Source organism: Eutrigla gurnardus (assembly GCF_963514095.1).
Source record: "Eutrigla gurnardus genome assembly, chromosome: 24".
In the NCBI taxonomy this organism is placed as follows: Eukaryota; Metazoa; Chordata; class Actinopteri; order Perciformes; family Triglidae; genus Eutrigla; species Eutrigla gurnardus.
Window position 1 is genome coordinate 1,095,955 of NC_139935.1, and position 16,480 is coordinate 1,112,434.

The 16,480-nt window shown below is 44.4% G+C and overlaps 1 protein-coding gene across 2 annotated transcripts in view; it reads right to left on the reverse strand.

The window, feature by feature from the left end:
- ncam2 (neural cell adhesion molecule 2) overlaps nt 1-16,480 on the reverse strand; it is a 176,783-nt gene that overhangs the window by 33,422 nt on the left and 126,881 nt on the right. For both annotated transcript variants that reach the window (XM_084003870.1, XM_084003871.1), the window contains exons 6-7: nt 8,157-8,274; nt 3,205-3,374 (exon numbers count right to left, since the gene is read on the reverse strand). In XM_084003870.1, coding sequence (XP_083859996.1) covers nt 3,205-3,374; nt 8,157-8,274 — 288 coding nt within the window. The remainder of the gene's footprint in view (nt 1-3,204; nt 3,375-8,156; nt 8,275-16,480) is intronic.

Below are 16,480 nucleotides of genomic sequence, written 5' to 3' on the forward strand. Positions count from 1 at the left end.
TTTTGCCTGTAATCTCTCGTTGCTCTAAAGCAGGAGAGTTGGAGCAGGAAGTGTGTAAATGGAGATGGATGTTAAAAACACAAAGCAATCATTTCACCATTCATGCTGGTTTAAATGAGTATGATTGTGGAACTGGTGCTTCTCCATATGTCTCTGTTCTGAGAACGCAGCAGTCAACTTCTCCAATACAATGTTTTCTAATCAGATAGGAACGATTGCCAAACAAACCCAAAACAATAAATGTGTTTTATTCTTTAACAACAGGCACTAAAACACAAAAACAACCAATCATTTATTTAGTCTGCAATCCAGTTCTGGGATCTGTTTTTCTCCCAAGAACAAGTACAACATTTTTGCCAATAAGAAAGAATCATTTCACTTTCTTTCTTAAACAAAATCATCTCAATTGAAAAACCTTGATAATAGTTCAGCAATCTTTTTGTGTGAAGACAAACAACTCAACTGATCTCAGAAAAAAAAAAACGCTTCCAAGGCTCCCAATGAGAGAAAAGACTTGATTTGTGCAGAGAGGAAGACGAGGGGAGCACTTTAGATGATCGGCCTCGTTTATTAAATCTTTTGTGTTGGAAGCAAACGCATGTAGACGCATTCACTCCACGATGCACACACACACACACCCACCCACACACATAACATTAATGGTACCGAGCCGGTCTGAACCGCTTCTTCATCACCACCTTATCGGCAGACGTTCTGGCCCAGATGCCCTTCATCATGCAAATATTAAATGGAAAACGTCTCATTTATCAGGCACTCTGTGGGGAACATTATTAATAACGCATTATCTCAAACATTTCAACTCTAAATGAGAAGAACTGAGCAGCATTTGTGTGCTGGAAGATAAACATCCAAAATGAATTCGACCTTCCAGGTTTGAGTTTGTTTTTTTAGTTTGATGCGTCAATCCAAACGTTTCTCAATAACCTGCTCAAGGATTTTACTCTGCCATTTGTTAATAACTATAATGACACTTTATTATCATGAATCCTGCAAATGTTGTGAGTCGCGATGCTTACTTTAACATCACCTGCTGAGTGACTTTTGGAAGTTTCCTGTTTTCTCATGTTTTTGTGTGTAAAGGACTAATCGTGATAGAAGGAGAACGCTGTGATGTCATCGCATCAGACAACGTCTCGCTGTCGATGAACGTCCACCAAAGTGCTTGTTTGAGGGTTAAAGTGGACCTGCAGACAAATAAAACACTTTTCTTGACTTATTTCACTGGATCCCGTCAGAGAAGTCTCCAAACATGCCATCGAAGGTCTATAATGTTCTAATATAATAATAATAATGTGTCTTTTAATGGACGTACACCGACGGCGAGGAGTTGCTCAAAGCGATTACTCACTAACTCTGGGAAATAAGGTCCAGGTTGAAAAAGGGACATTTCTCCCCCCGATAGCAATAGTTGACTTTCCATAAAGCTCCTCCCGGCAGGTATCAGAATGTAATATTCAATTATAGCACTGACTGTATGTGTATCTGATCTCCTGTCATCCCCGATGTCTCCTATACCTCTACAAAGTGTAGTGGATTAAATAGAGAACTTACTTCTATATTATTATATTATATTATATAATGCATAGGCATGGCCGTTTATGGAAGGAGTTGTTTTTTCTCTCGTTCTGATTACATTTCTCATAAAGAAAGGAACTAAAATGAAACTAGTTCAAATGAGGAAACACTTTTGAACAGTATTTCCATGAGGATGCATATAACGATGCATTCTGAGGCCGACTGAGGCTTCTGTCTGCACAGATGAGCCTCTCTGCTCCGTCTATGTTCCTGCTGGATGCTGGTGAAAGACCCTTTAAACAGAAGCACCTCGTTCTTTTACCTGAAGCTGACATTTAGTGTTGATGCTTCAGATAGCCGAACGGTCGTCTCAGACTCGTCATTGAACGTCGTCTTTGTCTGTGCAAACAAAGTAACACCAGCAGAGACAAACTGACCAAGAAATACAATGCAGCTCTCTCTTAAGAGGAGAAATGGCTTTTTTTTTATTCCTTTGGCAACAAATGACTCAGAGCCTTAAAAGCACGAGGTAATCCCTGAAGAAGAAAGTGAATATCCAGCAGCTGCTGCAGCTTTTTAACTGGAAATAACTGTTTCACACCTTCTTTAGTCACGCGGTTCATCTCTTTCTAGGCTTTGTTGCTTTTATCACTCCGGAATCATGCATTAATACAAAGGAGACGTTTCTTGGATCTGCTGTCATCTTTGAATTCATATTTAACAATTTATTAAAAGAAAGAAAGATGATGAGTTAAGTGTTACAGTGTTAGATGTCTAATATTATATTATCTAACATGGAGGGAAGTTGAGGCTGATATTTAGTTTTTTGGGAATATTAGAAAAACTAAAACACACACACACACACACACACACACACATACCGTGCCTTAATTTAAACGCCCTGTTCTCCACCCGCCTGTGCTGTCAGGGGTAATAAAACTAACTTACAACTGCTGCAGTGGAAAGCACCGCGGCTGCCTCCCCCTCAACGTCTTCATTTAAATGTGCATTTTGAAGAACAAGCTCTGCTCTGCTCATCTCGAAGGGATGTTGATGACTAGAGCACAAATCTCCATACATTTCCATGAGCTGGAAGACGCACTATCAGAGTGATCTGTGAGGAAAATAGCCGGCAGGTTTTATGAAAATATAAATTGAATTTTTTATTCGGAGTGCAGTAAATGAAATATGAAGCAATAAATGAGACATTTCCTTCCAGCAGAGATATATCACTCCGATGCAGTTGTTATTGTTGAAGGCCATTTGGACATCTGTGCTTTTGAAACAGTTTTTTTGTTTGTTTATGAAGTATGTGCGGAGGTCCTTACAATAAAGCTTTATGGAGCAACATAAAACACTGCTCACTGCCATGGCCAATGCCATTTCACCCAAAAGCATAAAAGAGCACAACGGCAGATAATGTAGAATGAACCCAAGCTTCTGAAATGAAAGGAGGATTTGTGTTATTGTGTGAACTTATTTCAGCTCTTCTATCCACACACAGCTGCAGGCTCGGAGATATATTTGTATTTGTGCTGCCATCGGAGTACAACGGAGTGATATGAATGGTTCACTGCAGCTTGTTATGAGTCATCTTTGTGATGAAGACTCCTCGGACTCATACAGATGCTAAAGGGTTGTGAGGAATAATTCATTCAGCATGCTCACCGAACACTTTGAGGAAGATCTCCCGCTCCTGCGAGCCGGCCTTGTTGGTGGCCCTGCAGGTGTAGCTGCCTCCGTCGCCCTGCCGGATGTTTCGGATGGTTAACATGCTCCGGCCTCCTTCCAGCCTGCTGATGATGTACTGCTCCGACAGCTCCAGCTGCTTCGCTTTCCTGCACGGACACACACACACACACACACACACACACCGGCGATGAAAACAACCTGACAGTGACCCCCCTGCAGCACATGTTTGATGATACACGTGTATAATCTCAGCACTTTGGGTGTCAGCTGATCCCATAAAACAGAGGCTAAGAGCAGACAGACGCCTTTGAAACTATTTTCGTCTCCGTGGCAACATAAAGAGGCGAAAACACCACAGCAACTCTTATAGAAAGCCTTTCAAGTAGGATGCAAGCGATGTTTTGGGGAGACGCATCAAACTGTAATAACTAGTTCAGTGAATCATTTGTAGTATGTCATCAGAATTCTTTGCACTCGACGACTTCTCAAAGTATTATCTCCGTCTCCTCGTCGGGATCCAGCCTCACGAGTGCTGCTGTGTACATCCAGTTATGGACTGCAGAGCTCGACTCCGGAGCGGTGATGAATACAGTGCTGACTTAATGTCTTTTCTTATTGGACTCTGTTGGGAAATTAGTCAGGGAAAAAAGCAACAGCCAAACTGATCCATGTCTATATTTAAGCACGGCAGCAGCAGCAGCATAATGGTGTGAAGCAGGTTTGCAGCCTCCTCCTCCTCCGCTTGTTTATTTACCGCAGCTTAACCAGCCGCTTAATCTGCAAAGTTAAAGGGATTGCCAGTTTGGGGGGAAATTGGACTTTTCCCCCTTTTTAACACAGATTTAAAGAAACTCACAGCTGCTGTTTGGTATGCCGTTTGCATGCAGGCTACACATTTACAATTAGCTCAGTGGTTGCATGTCTATGGGATCAGCAACGCCTCCACAAAACTAACGCACATTTAAATTCCTCTGACGTCGCATGCTTAACAAACACACAACGTTACTGCAGCTACGTTATGTAAGAAGAACATTAATAGGTTTGTTTTCTTAAAGCTGCACTGATCAATAATTAAATCGGAATGGGTCAAATTTCACTGGACTCTACAGTCCACTTCAGCTTCTTTCAGTTGTTTTGGTTCAGTGTCTGGGCGATATAAATAATGAAGATTAATAAATCCACTCCCCGCCGAGCACTAAATGGCAGACGGACAAAGCTTCCACACAGCCAGATACTCTTCTCAGGATGTGGCCCAACCAGAGCTAGAGAAGCTAAAGCTAAAGAAGAGTGAATATTCAACGTTAAAGATGAGCTGGAAATGAATGCTAATGTTGCAGAAGAGAACAGCTTAGAAAAGAAAGCAAACAGGAAGTTGATAGCATGCAGGTCTTCTGGTAGATAAGTCAGAAAATCCACATAGTCATGTTAACATCCCCAATCCATGTGTTCTTGAGCAAGGCACTGATGCTCCAGCTGCTTGGATGCAGCGGAGCGACTCCCAGGTGAGGAGTTGTGTGAATGTGAAGCGGCGCATTTTAAAAATAAAATGATTATGGCTAGCAATAAAAGAATACCAAGTAAACAGCTTACAATATGTCTGCATTTTATTTTTAATCCACCCAAATGTGATTTTAACCCTGAAGCGTGAAGAAAAGGTAGGAAGACACATTCTTATTTTTTACCTGTTCATTGGATACGGGTCCTAATGCCCCCAATCTGAGACTGGCACCCTGTTTTCTAAACCTCATAAGCTGCTGTGTAAATTCAATTCAAAAAGCTGAGCAGCACCGAGCTTAGAATAACGGCAAACTTGAAATATATTTAGAGACCTCTCTATAAGGTCTGTGCCCCTATACTCCTCTGTGTGAATGAAAATAAAAAAACAATCTTATTATTCTGTGACTTCGTATGTGCAGATCTCCAGACTCACGGCGGTCCCGCGTGGCGAGGGGACCCGGCCCCGGACTCGGGGAAGTGAGAGGGAGGATAATTGAAAGTCGACGGAGGAAACACCAAAGCCAAGTAATAATAACTCTGGCGAGCCAAAGAGGAAATGAAGAGAAGCCTCATCTCTGGAACGGACGGAGCAGCACTGAATGTCATTATCCTGACTGACTGCTGACAGGTAGTCCATTACCCGAGACACGCAGAGGACGAGGCGGCTCACGCTCACGCTGACAGGAAATGCAACTGGGAGGCTTGAGGACGCTGGGAGGGAGGGAGGGGGGGGGGACATCAAAAGCAAAAGTAAATTGGGTTGTGATTGTTGTTTACGCCTAAGCTGACACTCTGTTGTGATGTGTGCATGTTAATTCTGCAGGCTGGGATGGACCTGGGAACCGAACCGACGCACGACGAAGCCGTCGGCTTGGAGTTCAGCGTGGGAGTGATGTCATCATCTAAAGCGAGACGCAGCAGTCTGCCCTTCACAAATACTTTAGATTTTATTAAGCCTCTTTTCTGTGGAACGGTATGCCCTTAATAGATCTTAACATTAATAATAAAAGAGAATCGTGAACAGGTTGCTCTTAAATCACCAAATATGACTGAAATAGTTATTATGATCCACAAAAAGAGACAGAGAGTGAGATAACCATCTGGGGACAAAGCTGCCACACTGACAGTCTTAATATGAAAGTTAAAATGAATCACAACGTCACCTCTCACCCGTCCTCCTGTGAAACGTGCTGCCGTGTATTATGCATGCTCTTACATCCTTAAAATCTGTTTCTCCTGCTTTGCTCTGCTGCTCGAAGGCAAGGTAACACAAACCCTGGAGCAAATCTCCCTTCTGCTGTCCGGGGCTGAAAACCAGAGATCAGGATCAAGTATTTGGAAGTTACAAGGTCACATTCAGGGAGAAGTTACAGGTTTACCTCCTCGTTGAAGGAAGCAAATAGAAGTTATAACTGTATAAAAGAGAACTAAAGACACATTTCTGTTATTACAGGGAAAACGAACACAGAATCCAGGACTGACATACATGAACGAACCGTTCACTGGAGATTCTGGAGGTTTAATTATGTTTAAAGTGAGAACAAATGACAGAGTTTAGTAATCGAGGTGCCATTTCTTTTGAGTGACATCCTCTTATGGCAGAGATCCTGCTGTGACTGTAATTGTGTACAATCATGTTGAGATGGCTGTGGACACCAGCAACTCCGGCTCCGTCAGACTCGTCTCGTCTGCAGAAAGGACTTGAGAACATGGTAATTAAAGTAGAAATGGCTTCAAATGAGTGCTGAGTGTGGGCGTGCGTCATTATTCAGCGCCATATTTAAGTGTTATTTTTAACCAGCATCCATTTGGCTTTTTTCCCCTCCCTCCTTGCAACTATCCATCCATCCATCCATTTTCTACCGCTTATCCTGTATTTAGGGTCACGGGGGGGCTGGAGCCGATCCCAGCTGTCATTGGGCGAAGGCAGGGTTCACCTGGACAGGTCACCAGTCTATCACAGGGAGACATGTAGAGACAGACAACCATTCACGCTCACATTCACACCTACGGGACATTTAGAGTCACCAATGAACCTATCCCCATCTTGCATGTCTTTGGACATGCAGGATGGGGATAGGGGATGGGGATAGGGAATCGAACCCGGGACCCTCTTGCTGTGAGGCGAGAGTGCTACCTACTACACCACCGTGCAGCCCTATTCCTTGCAACTAGTTCTACAGAATGAATTCAAAATGTTGATATTTTTAGGGGCTATGGTGTCGTATATTTCACCCTCCCTTCACAGCAGATCAAATTCACCCACTACCATTTTTAAAAGCAGATTTTTTAAATGCCTTCTCCTCATCTCCCAGAGGCAGCCATTGATTTCCATTCACTTCAGTACAGCGTGAAAACCACTTGCAGCCGCCGGCCCGCGGCAGGCCATACATCACACTTAGAACCACGTTGCATGTCTACGTCAACGCCGTCTCTTGTCAAAGTCCCCCCCCCCCCCCCCCCCCCCCCTGCATTATCGTGCAATGATAATATAACTTTGATAAAAAAAAATATGATCTTCATCGTGATGGATTACTTCCAGAACGTTTCCATGTTGTGCTGTAGTGAATAAATATCTGACTAGAGGAAGGAAGTCCACATGAACAACAGCACAGCGATGATCCATTTAGGTGAATTCACCAGAAACAAACAGGTGAATTATGGGTAAAAATGTAGGAATGTCACTGGAATGACAATAAAGTGCTCAGTGGGCTGCAAAGCTAATTACCCGACGTGGAGCCGTGAAGTGGACAGTGGGGAGTCAAACGCTCTCCAGGTGTACATTCTCATACCGGTGCTGGTGGCGTGTGATTCGTTTGTGTGTGGTTGCCGAGGGCGATGAGCGAGGGCGGACGATAATATCCTGCCTTGTGAAAGAATATTGAATACTTGTGTATGTGCATTAATACCAACGCATGCATGTGCACCAACAACGCTGGAGTACGGGTCGTCACCAATCTGTTCTTGGACCTGAAGGAGGACTGGACTTGTTTTAGGTTTCTGAAGATGGTGGAACGAGGTGGTTTAGAACATAACCTACAAGCCAAGTACGATACGGTCCTCAGACCAGTCCTCAGACCAGTCATCAGACCAGTCCTCAGATCAGTCCTCAGATCAGTCCTCAGACCAGTCCTCAGAACAGTCCTCAGATCAGTCCCCAGACCAGTCCTCAGATCAGTCCCCAGACGAGTCCTCAGAACAGTCCTCAGATCAGTCCCCAGATCAGTCCCCAGACCAGTCCTAGGTCCATCAGTGGCTTAGAACTGGAGAAGCCAAGGATCACGATGACCCGGATGACTGAGACCCTTCAGACGTGTTAGATATATATTTATAGATAGATATTTGAGCTCCTTAGTTCCTCAGATAATAGTGTGCCATAGCAGCAGATAAATGCTCATTTGGGTTTGGGGTATTGAGGAAGTAGGAGGTACCTGTGCCATGTGACCACAGGGTCAGGTGATCCCGAGGTCATGCAGGTGAAGGTGACGGATTCCTGGTAGTCAGCTGTGGCGTTGAAGGACTGCTGGAACACCGACAGCACCGGAGGGACTGTGGACATAAAAACAGAGACAGTCGTGAGAGAGAGTTCATCCACTCTTGGAAAGAAAGGTGCTCACTAGAACCATAGAGGGATCTTTTAAGAACCCAACGCAACAACCTGGGAAAGAGAACCCAGTTTATGGTGGAATGGTTCCACCCGAGACCCTCTCTGGAAGTTCTATCCAGAACATTTCCACCTTCTCAGGGTGCTACCAAGGACTCTTTCATGATAAGGGTTTTCATCTAGAACCCACGCAGGGTTCCTCATGAGGCCCCTAGGTCTGGAGCTGATATGTCTTGAAGTAAAATGAGTTCTGGATGATGAAGGCTAACATTTCCAGATGAAATCGGCCTGAGCGAGCGGCCCGTAAACACTCACTGACAACGCTGCTGCTGTTGGTAATCCCACGGGGATTCAAATCACACTTTGACCCCGCTTTGGAAAAAATAACACAAAAGGAGAGGAACTCAGCGACGTGGAACTCACAATACTATTGTCTGATTTTAGAAAACGCTCAGCTAAATCCATTTAAACAATGGCCAGACAAGAAAATGTGTTTCGACTGTACATCTATGAATAATGGCACTTGGCTGCTTCTGTGAATAAACGATTCAGACTCTGCTGAAGTGCTGGAGCCACCGGCCATTGTTTGTCTTGTCGGGCCAATTTCTTCTCCGGAGTGCTTTATCGCTGTGATTTTAAGATTTGGGGTTTGAAACACAATACAAACTCTAAAAAACTGCAAAAGAAATCCTTCTTAATATTTGTTCCAGGAGACAATATGTCCTCACATGTGTTCTTTAGCCATGAGAATACATACTATACTTCTAACAATGAGGTATTTTGGTATATACAGTAAACATAAATCTTACAAACGGTGGTTTTGATAAACAGCAGAGGTCTGGATGACATTATCAGCGTACATGTTGAGCGCCGGCATGTCGCTGCCATCCAATCACTTCTGACTGTCATCTTGTCATTCAGTAAAAGCACAACGGCTCCGGCTCTTTTCTCACTTTGCCTTTGCAGTGACAAGCGAGTGACAGCTTTATGGCAGGGCGCTTTTTTCAGACGTCTCAGTCCATTTCTCAAGTCTGGACTTCTTCCTCCCACTGCTCGCCGTCCGTGATGAAGCCCGTTTGAAGCAGCTTATTTCTGCGTTTGCTTACATCCCTTGAAGAAGTGCTAACAGCAACTCCTGGATACACAGTGCAGCAGCATGCGTTCAGTCTAGTCTTCATGTTGACACATCTATTGTGATATTAAAATAATTACAATGCAGGGTTGAAGGAAAGGACCGTGAACTCTCTACTCACAAACATCTCTCATAAAAATGATTAAAGTGGATGAAATATGCTTATAAAATACTGTATGTTCTTATCTGTTCTGGATAAAGTACAAGCACATGTAAAGGCAAGGAACCTGGACTCCTCTACCTCATCTCCAGCAAAATGACATTTCCCATAGAACTAAACTGCATTCTCAATGTATGTTTTAAGGTGGAAGCGTGTTTTTTACACATTAGCTGACTTGGTTGCAGAGCTGCATGTTGAGAGGTCATTTAACTCCTCCCAGGTCTTACATTTCAAGCAAACGCTGCAAAACGTTCCAAAGGAATCATCAGTCAGCCTATAGATCTAGATCATTTGCATAATGGAATCTGATTACTTTGTGGCCAGAATCCAGATAATGACAACCGTTATAAATGCCAGCAGGAAATGCAAAAGCCTGTGATCAGCCGTGATTTTCTCATAGCTAGCGTAATTAAATGACCAAACATCTCTGCGATACACAAACTTGTTTACAAGCCTCGGATGTGTGTAAATCCTGGAGCACTGGTGGTTTAAGCTCAGACGTGTTCAACACGGCTTGTTTGCTGTAAAACCACTTCCATTCCCTCTTCAGCTAATTTATCTAAGATCAACATCAGCACAGCACACAGAAAAATAAATGTCTATTCTCATCCTGCCGATAAAACCCTACTTCACAGATGTTTGCACTCGGGTTAAATACCTATTAGTGGAGCTGGCAGCTGCACAGGCGCAGCTCTTCAGCACCATTTTGTTTTTCCTCTGATCAAATTAAAACCAGGGATTTAAAGAATTAAAAGGTACCACTTTGTGGGAAAAAAACATAACTGAATGATGTTATATTGCAAAGGTGTGATTTGGTGTGGGAGCTATTAAAGGTTAATGAAGGGAGTTTATGATTTGACAAGCGATGACACCTGGAGGACGCTTATTCCACGTAGATCTAACAACTACAGCGCAAAAACAATATAATTAAAACGGTGAAAAGACGAGAAGCAGCAGTTGTGAAGTTGGTGAGAAAAAAAATAAAACATTTTACTTGCTTGTGATTATGAATGCAGGATTCTAATCCAAACAAAGCATAATGGCGGTAATGAACCAAACAGCGAGGTGTACTGTAGTCGTTCTGAAAAGATCCATTACGCTAACGACACCAGCGTTTATTATTGTTTAAGTGGAGAACTCTTCACGGCCCATCTGATATGCCGTCTATTTATCATTTCCTGATATCCACGTACTCAAATCCACAGAACAAAACACACTCATGAAGGTGCAGAAGCTTCTCAGCCGTGATCGCTGGGAGTCCGACTCGGCCGGTGGGAGGGGAGAGCATCTGCCCGACATGATAACATGGATTTCCATCTTTCTTCTCCTATGCAACTCGCTCCCACATCAGTGCTGCTGGTTGAAACCGCTCTGTTAATGAGACACACTGCCAAGCAGACAAGACTTCAAAAGGGCAAATCAGCAACATAGGTTTAAGCACGCAAACTTTTAGGGTTCTTCATGTCTGAGTCATATTCTTGAGACTTCAGAGGCTCGGTGGAGATGAGTGAGAGGTTTGCAGACGTCCCTTCCACTGCAAACATGCTTCAAGATGCAAATGGCTTTGGACCGCTTTGAATGCCCTGGGGCTAGTTCTCTGGAAAGAACCCGTGTTTACAAGTCAACAAAAGTCCACAAGCTAGGAAGTCAGCTCGATGACCATAAGAGCTGGATTTAAACGTATTCTCTTCCCGAAACAGACGGCGGCGGCGGCGGACGCCGTAAATAATCCTGAAGGACACGACCGGTAGTTGGAACTGGCAGCTGAACAGGAGAAAATAGCGGGTCTAGCATGTCAGTAAGTGAACCCACAATTAGGTGGATTGGTCTTGGAAGAGTACCGGGAAATCGGGAGGGGTTTTTGCATTTTGCAACACGATCAGTTGCCATAGAAACAAAGTGTAACGACTGGGTGATATCAAGTAAAAACGAATGGCGATAGAGAGAGATGTTTGATGCTGATTAAAGGAAAACATTATGCTTTATTGAAGGGAGCAGCATGGAGCTGCTGGCAGACGCCACTCTCAGATATACAGAGATAAAGACTAATAATCAACCAAACTGATCTGCATCAAAGCAGATTGACTTTCTGTCTAATAGGCTTATTGTTTTCTAGCAGATTATTAGATGAGACGACTGATACCAATCTAGCTGTCAGGACAGTAGACAGGCAGGGAGACAGGCAGGTAGACAGGCAAGTAGGTGTCACGATGGTAGACAGGCAGGTGGGTGTCAGGTGGGTAGACAGGCAGGTGTCAGGACAGTAGACAGGCAGGGAGACAGGCAGGTAGACAGGCAAGTAGGTGTCACGATGGTAGACAGGCAGGTGGGTGTCAGGTGGGTAGACAGGCAGGTAGCTGTCAGGACAGTAGACAGGCAGGTAGGTGTCAGGCAGGTAGACAGACAGGTAGACAGGCAGGTAGGTGTCACGATGGTAGACAGGCAGGTAGGTGTCACGATGGTAGACAGGCAGGTAGGTGTCAGGTGGGTAGAGAGGCAGGTAGGTGTCAGGTGGGTAGAGAGACAGGTAGACAGGCAGGTATGTGTCAGGTGGGTAGAGAGACAGGTAGGTGTCAGGTGGGTAGAGAGACAGGTAGACAGGCAGGTATGTGTCAGGTGGGTAGAGAGACAGGTAGGTGTCAGGTAGGTAGACAGGCAGGTAGACAGGCAGGTAGGTGTCACGATGGTAGACAGGCAGGTAGGTGTCAGGTGGGTAGAGAGACAGGTAGGTGTCAGGTGGGTAGAGAGACAGGTAGACAGGCAGGTATGTGTCAGGTGGGAAGAGAGACAGGTAGGTGTCAGGTAGGTAGACAGGCAGGTAGACAGGCAGGTAGGTGGGTAGACAGACAGGTAGGTGTCAGGACGGTAGACAGGCGTCAGGTGGGTAGAGAGACAGGTAGGTGTCGGGTGGGTAGAGAGACAGGTTGGTGTCAGGTAGGTAGACAGGCAGGTAGGTAGACAGGCAGGTAGGTGTCAGGTGGGTAGAGAGACAGGTTGGTGTCAGGTAGGTAGACAGGCAGGTAGGTAGACAGACAGATAGGTGTCAGTATGGTAGACAGATTAAATCATTTTAATACGTAGCGTTTAATCTATTAATTTTTGGAGGATATGGTTTGCTAATAATTGTCCCGTATTCCTTGAAGCTGCTGCTCTCTGTAACCTCATATAAACTTACTGGACCGATAACAGCTGCCTCAACCTTCTCCAACTCTTGGTAAAACAGCTAATCTCCCTCTCCTCTCGAGCCGGCCGGCCGGGTCGGCGTGGTGTTTGCGTTTCCATGGAAACACACACGAGTCTATCGGCCTCTCTGATGCAGACGCCAGACGGGAGACGTTTGTCTCCACCACACGTCTCCTTTCAGAGGATTCCCCCTCAACGCTCGGGATGAAGGATGGCTGCGTGTCACCACAGGAAGGACAAATATGGTCGTGATAAACTGGACTGTCACCACGGAGACGCAGGCTATTGTGATGCTGGCCTGTCGTTGTAAAAAACAAGAGCAGCATTACATCATAATTACAATGCAATATTAACTATAATGTAGAAGTTATTCCTCAACTCCTCCATGAGAACTTTTTTCAGGTCACTTCCTGTTCCCGCGTGCTTCCAGACACACACAGTGTGTTTTGCCTGCAGGTTGATTAGTCATTCAGTGGGCGGCCCTCTTCCTCGCTACGCCATCCTCCTCATCCTCGCTCTGCTTTGATGATACCCTGGAGAGCCGGGTCAGCAGAGCTTCACTCGCCACATGCTCATGGGCAAGAAAGCCCACTTTCATCAACCGGCACATGAATATTTATTGAAATATACACTATTTCATCTTTCAGACAAAATATTGTTCAACAAAATGGGTAAAAGCAACGTTGGGAGAGTCGGAACTGACATTCTTCTGACATGTCGGGTCTAAAGAATGTATGACTTCTTATTGCTACCAGCTAAAAATAAGTTCACCATAAAAATGAACCATAGAGAAATTTATCAAATCATCGTAGAGGAGAGCAAAGGGAACAGGAGGGGGAAATAAAAGCTTTTAAATAACAAAATAACAAGGGGACTTTTATTGTGAAAGATTTATAGAAACATGTGTTTGTCAGTGCATTAGAGGCTTTCGTTTGCAGCTACTCTTCAATAAAATAAACGCACTAATGCGGCCAGGAGGAAGAGTGAGCAACAGAAGTTTATAGGAAGCAGCATAGAGAAGAGGAGTGTAACCGCCGTGTTTGACTTTATGGATGAAATAAATCATCAAACGTGTTTTCTGTTTGTCGTCACCGAAAGCTGAAAACTTTTCTTATCAGTTCCCTTTTCTTCGACGGTGTCGTCCAACTCTAATTGAGCTTTAAAAGAAGGTTTCTGACCCGAGGGCTTCTTCTTTTGCACTTTTCAGACATGAAGAGGAGTACTTAACACTGTTCATCCGTCTGTTAAATTAAACATCATTCAGACAAACATTAGGTGTCTGTTACACCAACGTAACTCTCACTTAATCCCTGTTCGTCGTCATGCTCTGTGTAAAGCCGTGCTGGACACAGAGAACCTTACTGAAGCAGCAAAAAGCAGGAAGAAAAGGAATAGATCCGGGATTATGTGTGCAGATGGACGAGGTGGAGCCTGGAAGACACCTCCATCCTCCACCTCCTCCTGCAGGTCTTCATTCACACAGCAGCTTCTGTTTTATCAGTTTGTTTTTCCTCCCTGGAACATCCCACAAACAGCTGCTGGATAAAACATGGAGCTCTCATCGATGCACCCGGGCCTGCGATCAATCCTCCTCGTGTTCGGGGCCTCTGTGTTGTTTGACCAGTCCAGCTCGTTGTCGATATTATACCTTCTCTGGAAGACCGGCTGGCTTCCTGTTCCTGTGGAAACCCTCTGCTCTCCCGACCCACAGCAGCAGAATAACCCTCGTGAATTCTTCCAGCGACACGGCCCATAAATATAAAGGCGACAGCTGACAAAAATGCTTCTCTGGAGTAGAAGAAGAAGAGATCAGAGGCCTCGCTGCATTGGAAATGAGTCCTTCGGGCTTCTCCTGCTGCACATAGCTGGATGCTAGCTCCTGTTATTGTGAGCATTTAAGGAGGCGTGCTTTCACCTCTCTGTCACCTTCAGACCGACTTCTGACCTCGGAGCAGAAATGGGTTTGATATTGCAGGAGGAAAGGTGATAAACGTACAAATCCAACCAAACTAATGAGCTGCAAGACACTTCAACTCTGTGTGGAGCTGAAGGGAACATAAAAATATCTGTGGGTTCACAGAGAGACCTTTTAAAATAATATTATAGCAGCTTTAAGTTAACAAATATATACGTTTATATAGATAATAAAAGTAAAACAATAGGGAAGATGTACTGCTGCCTGTAGCTCATTGATTTCATAAACAATACTTCATTTATAGAATCCGTGTTTCTACAGATGATATCGTGTTGCCTTCAGGCTCCGCTCAGTAAATGTGAGTGTCTTTAGGGATCCGCTGAGTGAGGCTCCTCGGAGCAAAGAGAAGTTCACTCAGGTCGCTCGGCGCTGCAGACCGTCCCGTCGCCATGGCGAGTGCGGTGCAGTAATAGGTCGTGCCTCATTGAGCCGGCTTATTGGATCTTCCTCAGAAGTGAGCTAAGTGGTGTGCTAAATTGAATGCAATTCATAGTTTTGGGGGGCGGAGTGGGCCGCTCCGCTATTACATTAGGTGGGAGAGAATTACACGGGCAGAGACAATATTGCAGCTGTTGGAGCGTAACGTGACGCTTGTGTCCTCAGCGAAAATCACATTTCAATCACCTCGGCGGTCTCAGGTGACTCGCCGCAAATGAGGACAAATGAGAAAATTAAAATGACATCCTTCGATTTTTATGCCCACGGAGCAAAAAGACGCCCGCTGATTGAAAAATGTTCAATCACACGGAAAGAATAAAGAGAGTTAAAAAGATATCGAGTTGAGCTGAATCTGTCAGAGCTGACAACTTCCTCAACATCAGAATCTAAATCAGCACAGTGACAACTTCCTGTTCCAATAGTCTCATAAGAGGCTTAACAACTTCTACCTGCTTTCATATTAATAACAAACTCGTTAATTAACAGAAGCTTAACAATGTGACACTGATTTCTGCTTCCTGCTGCGATGCATTCAGGCTCCATGCTGAAAAAAATAAAGAGCGGCGTTCGTTCGCTCGTGAAAACAATGGCGAGAAGAAAAACGTAGCGGATGGCGAGGAAACTGGCTCCCTAATGCATGCTAATCTGTCGACACTGTGTAAAGAGGAGCGTGAGTCGCTAAGCAGCTCACCGAGGAAACCAAATCACCCAAATACAACTTTACCCTGAATCCTATGACGTATAACACTCAATAATAATACTAATAACAATAATAATAATGAGCTCAGGTGATGCTGATGGTGACTTTTTACTGTGTGGGTTACGCTTCACAACTGAAACTGTTCTGCAGCCACTTTACAAGATTTGCATGCAAATCCAAGCAATTTAAAACTACATTTCGTGGCCTGGTTTGATAAAGGATCCAACATCTGGAACATCAACTATGATTTAGTAAATGACTTATGATAAGAGTTGAGAGAGGGCTTTTTGGTAGGAAAACATTTGACTTGTTTGGTTTTTGTTGCTCTGGTGGTCAAAGTCAACATCCACACCTTCTTGCAAACATCTCCTCAAACAACAGTTTGCTGTGTTTCTGATATTTTCCCGGTTATTTGGGCTTCTGAAGGGCCGGGACGCCACACATTAATAACAGGCGGGACGCAGAACCCCATTTTGGACTAAAAGCTTGTACATTTTGGACCCTGTACCTCTAACTCTACTTCATGGACAAAGAATAATAAATATTTGAGAGTCTCCCTTTAA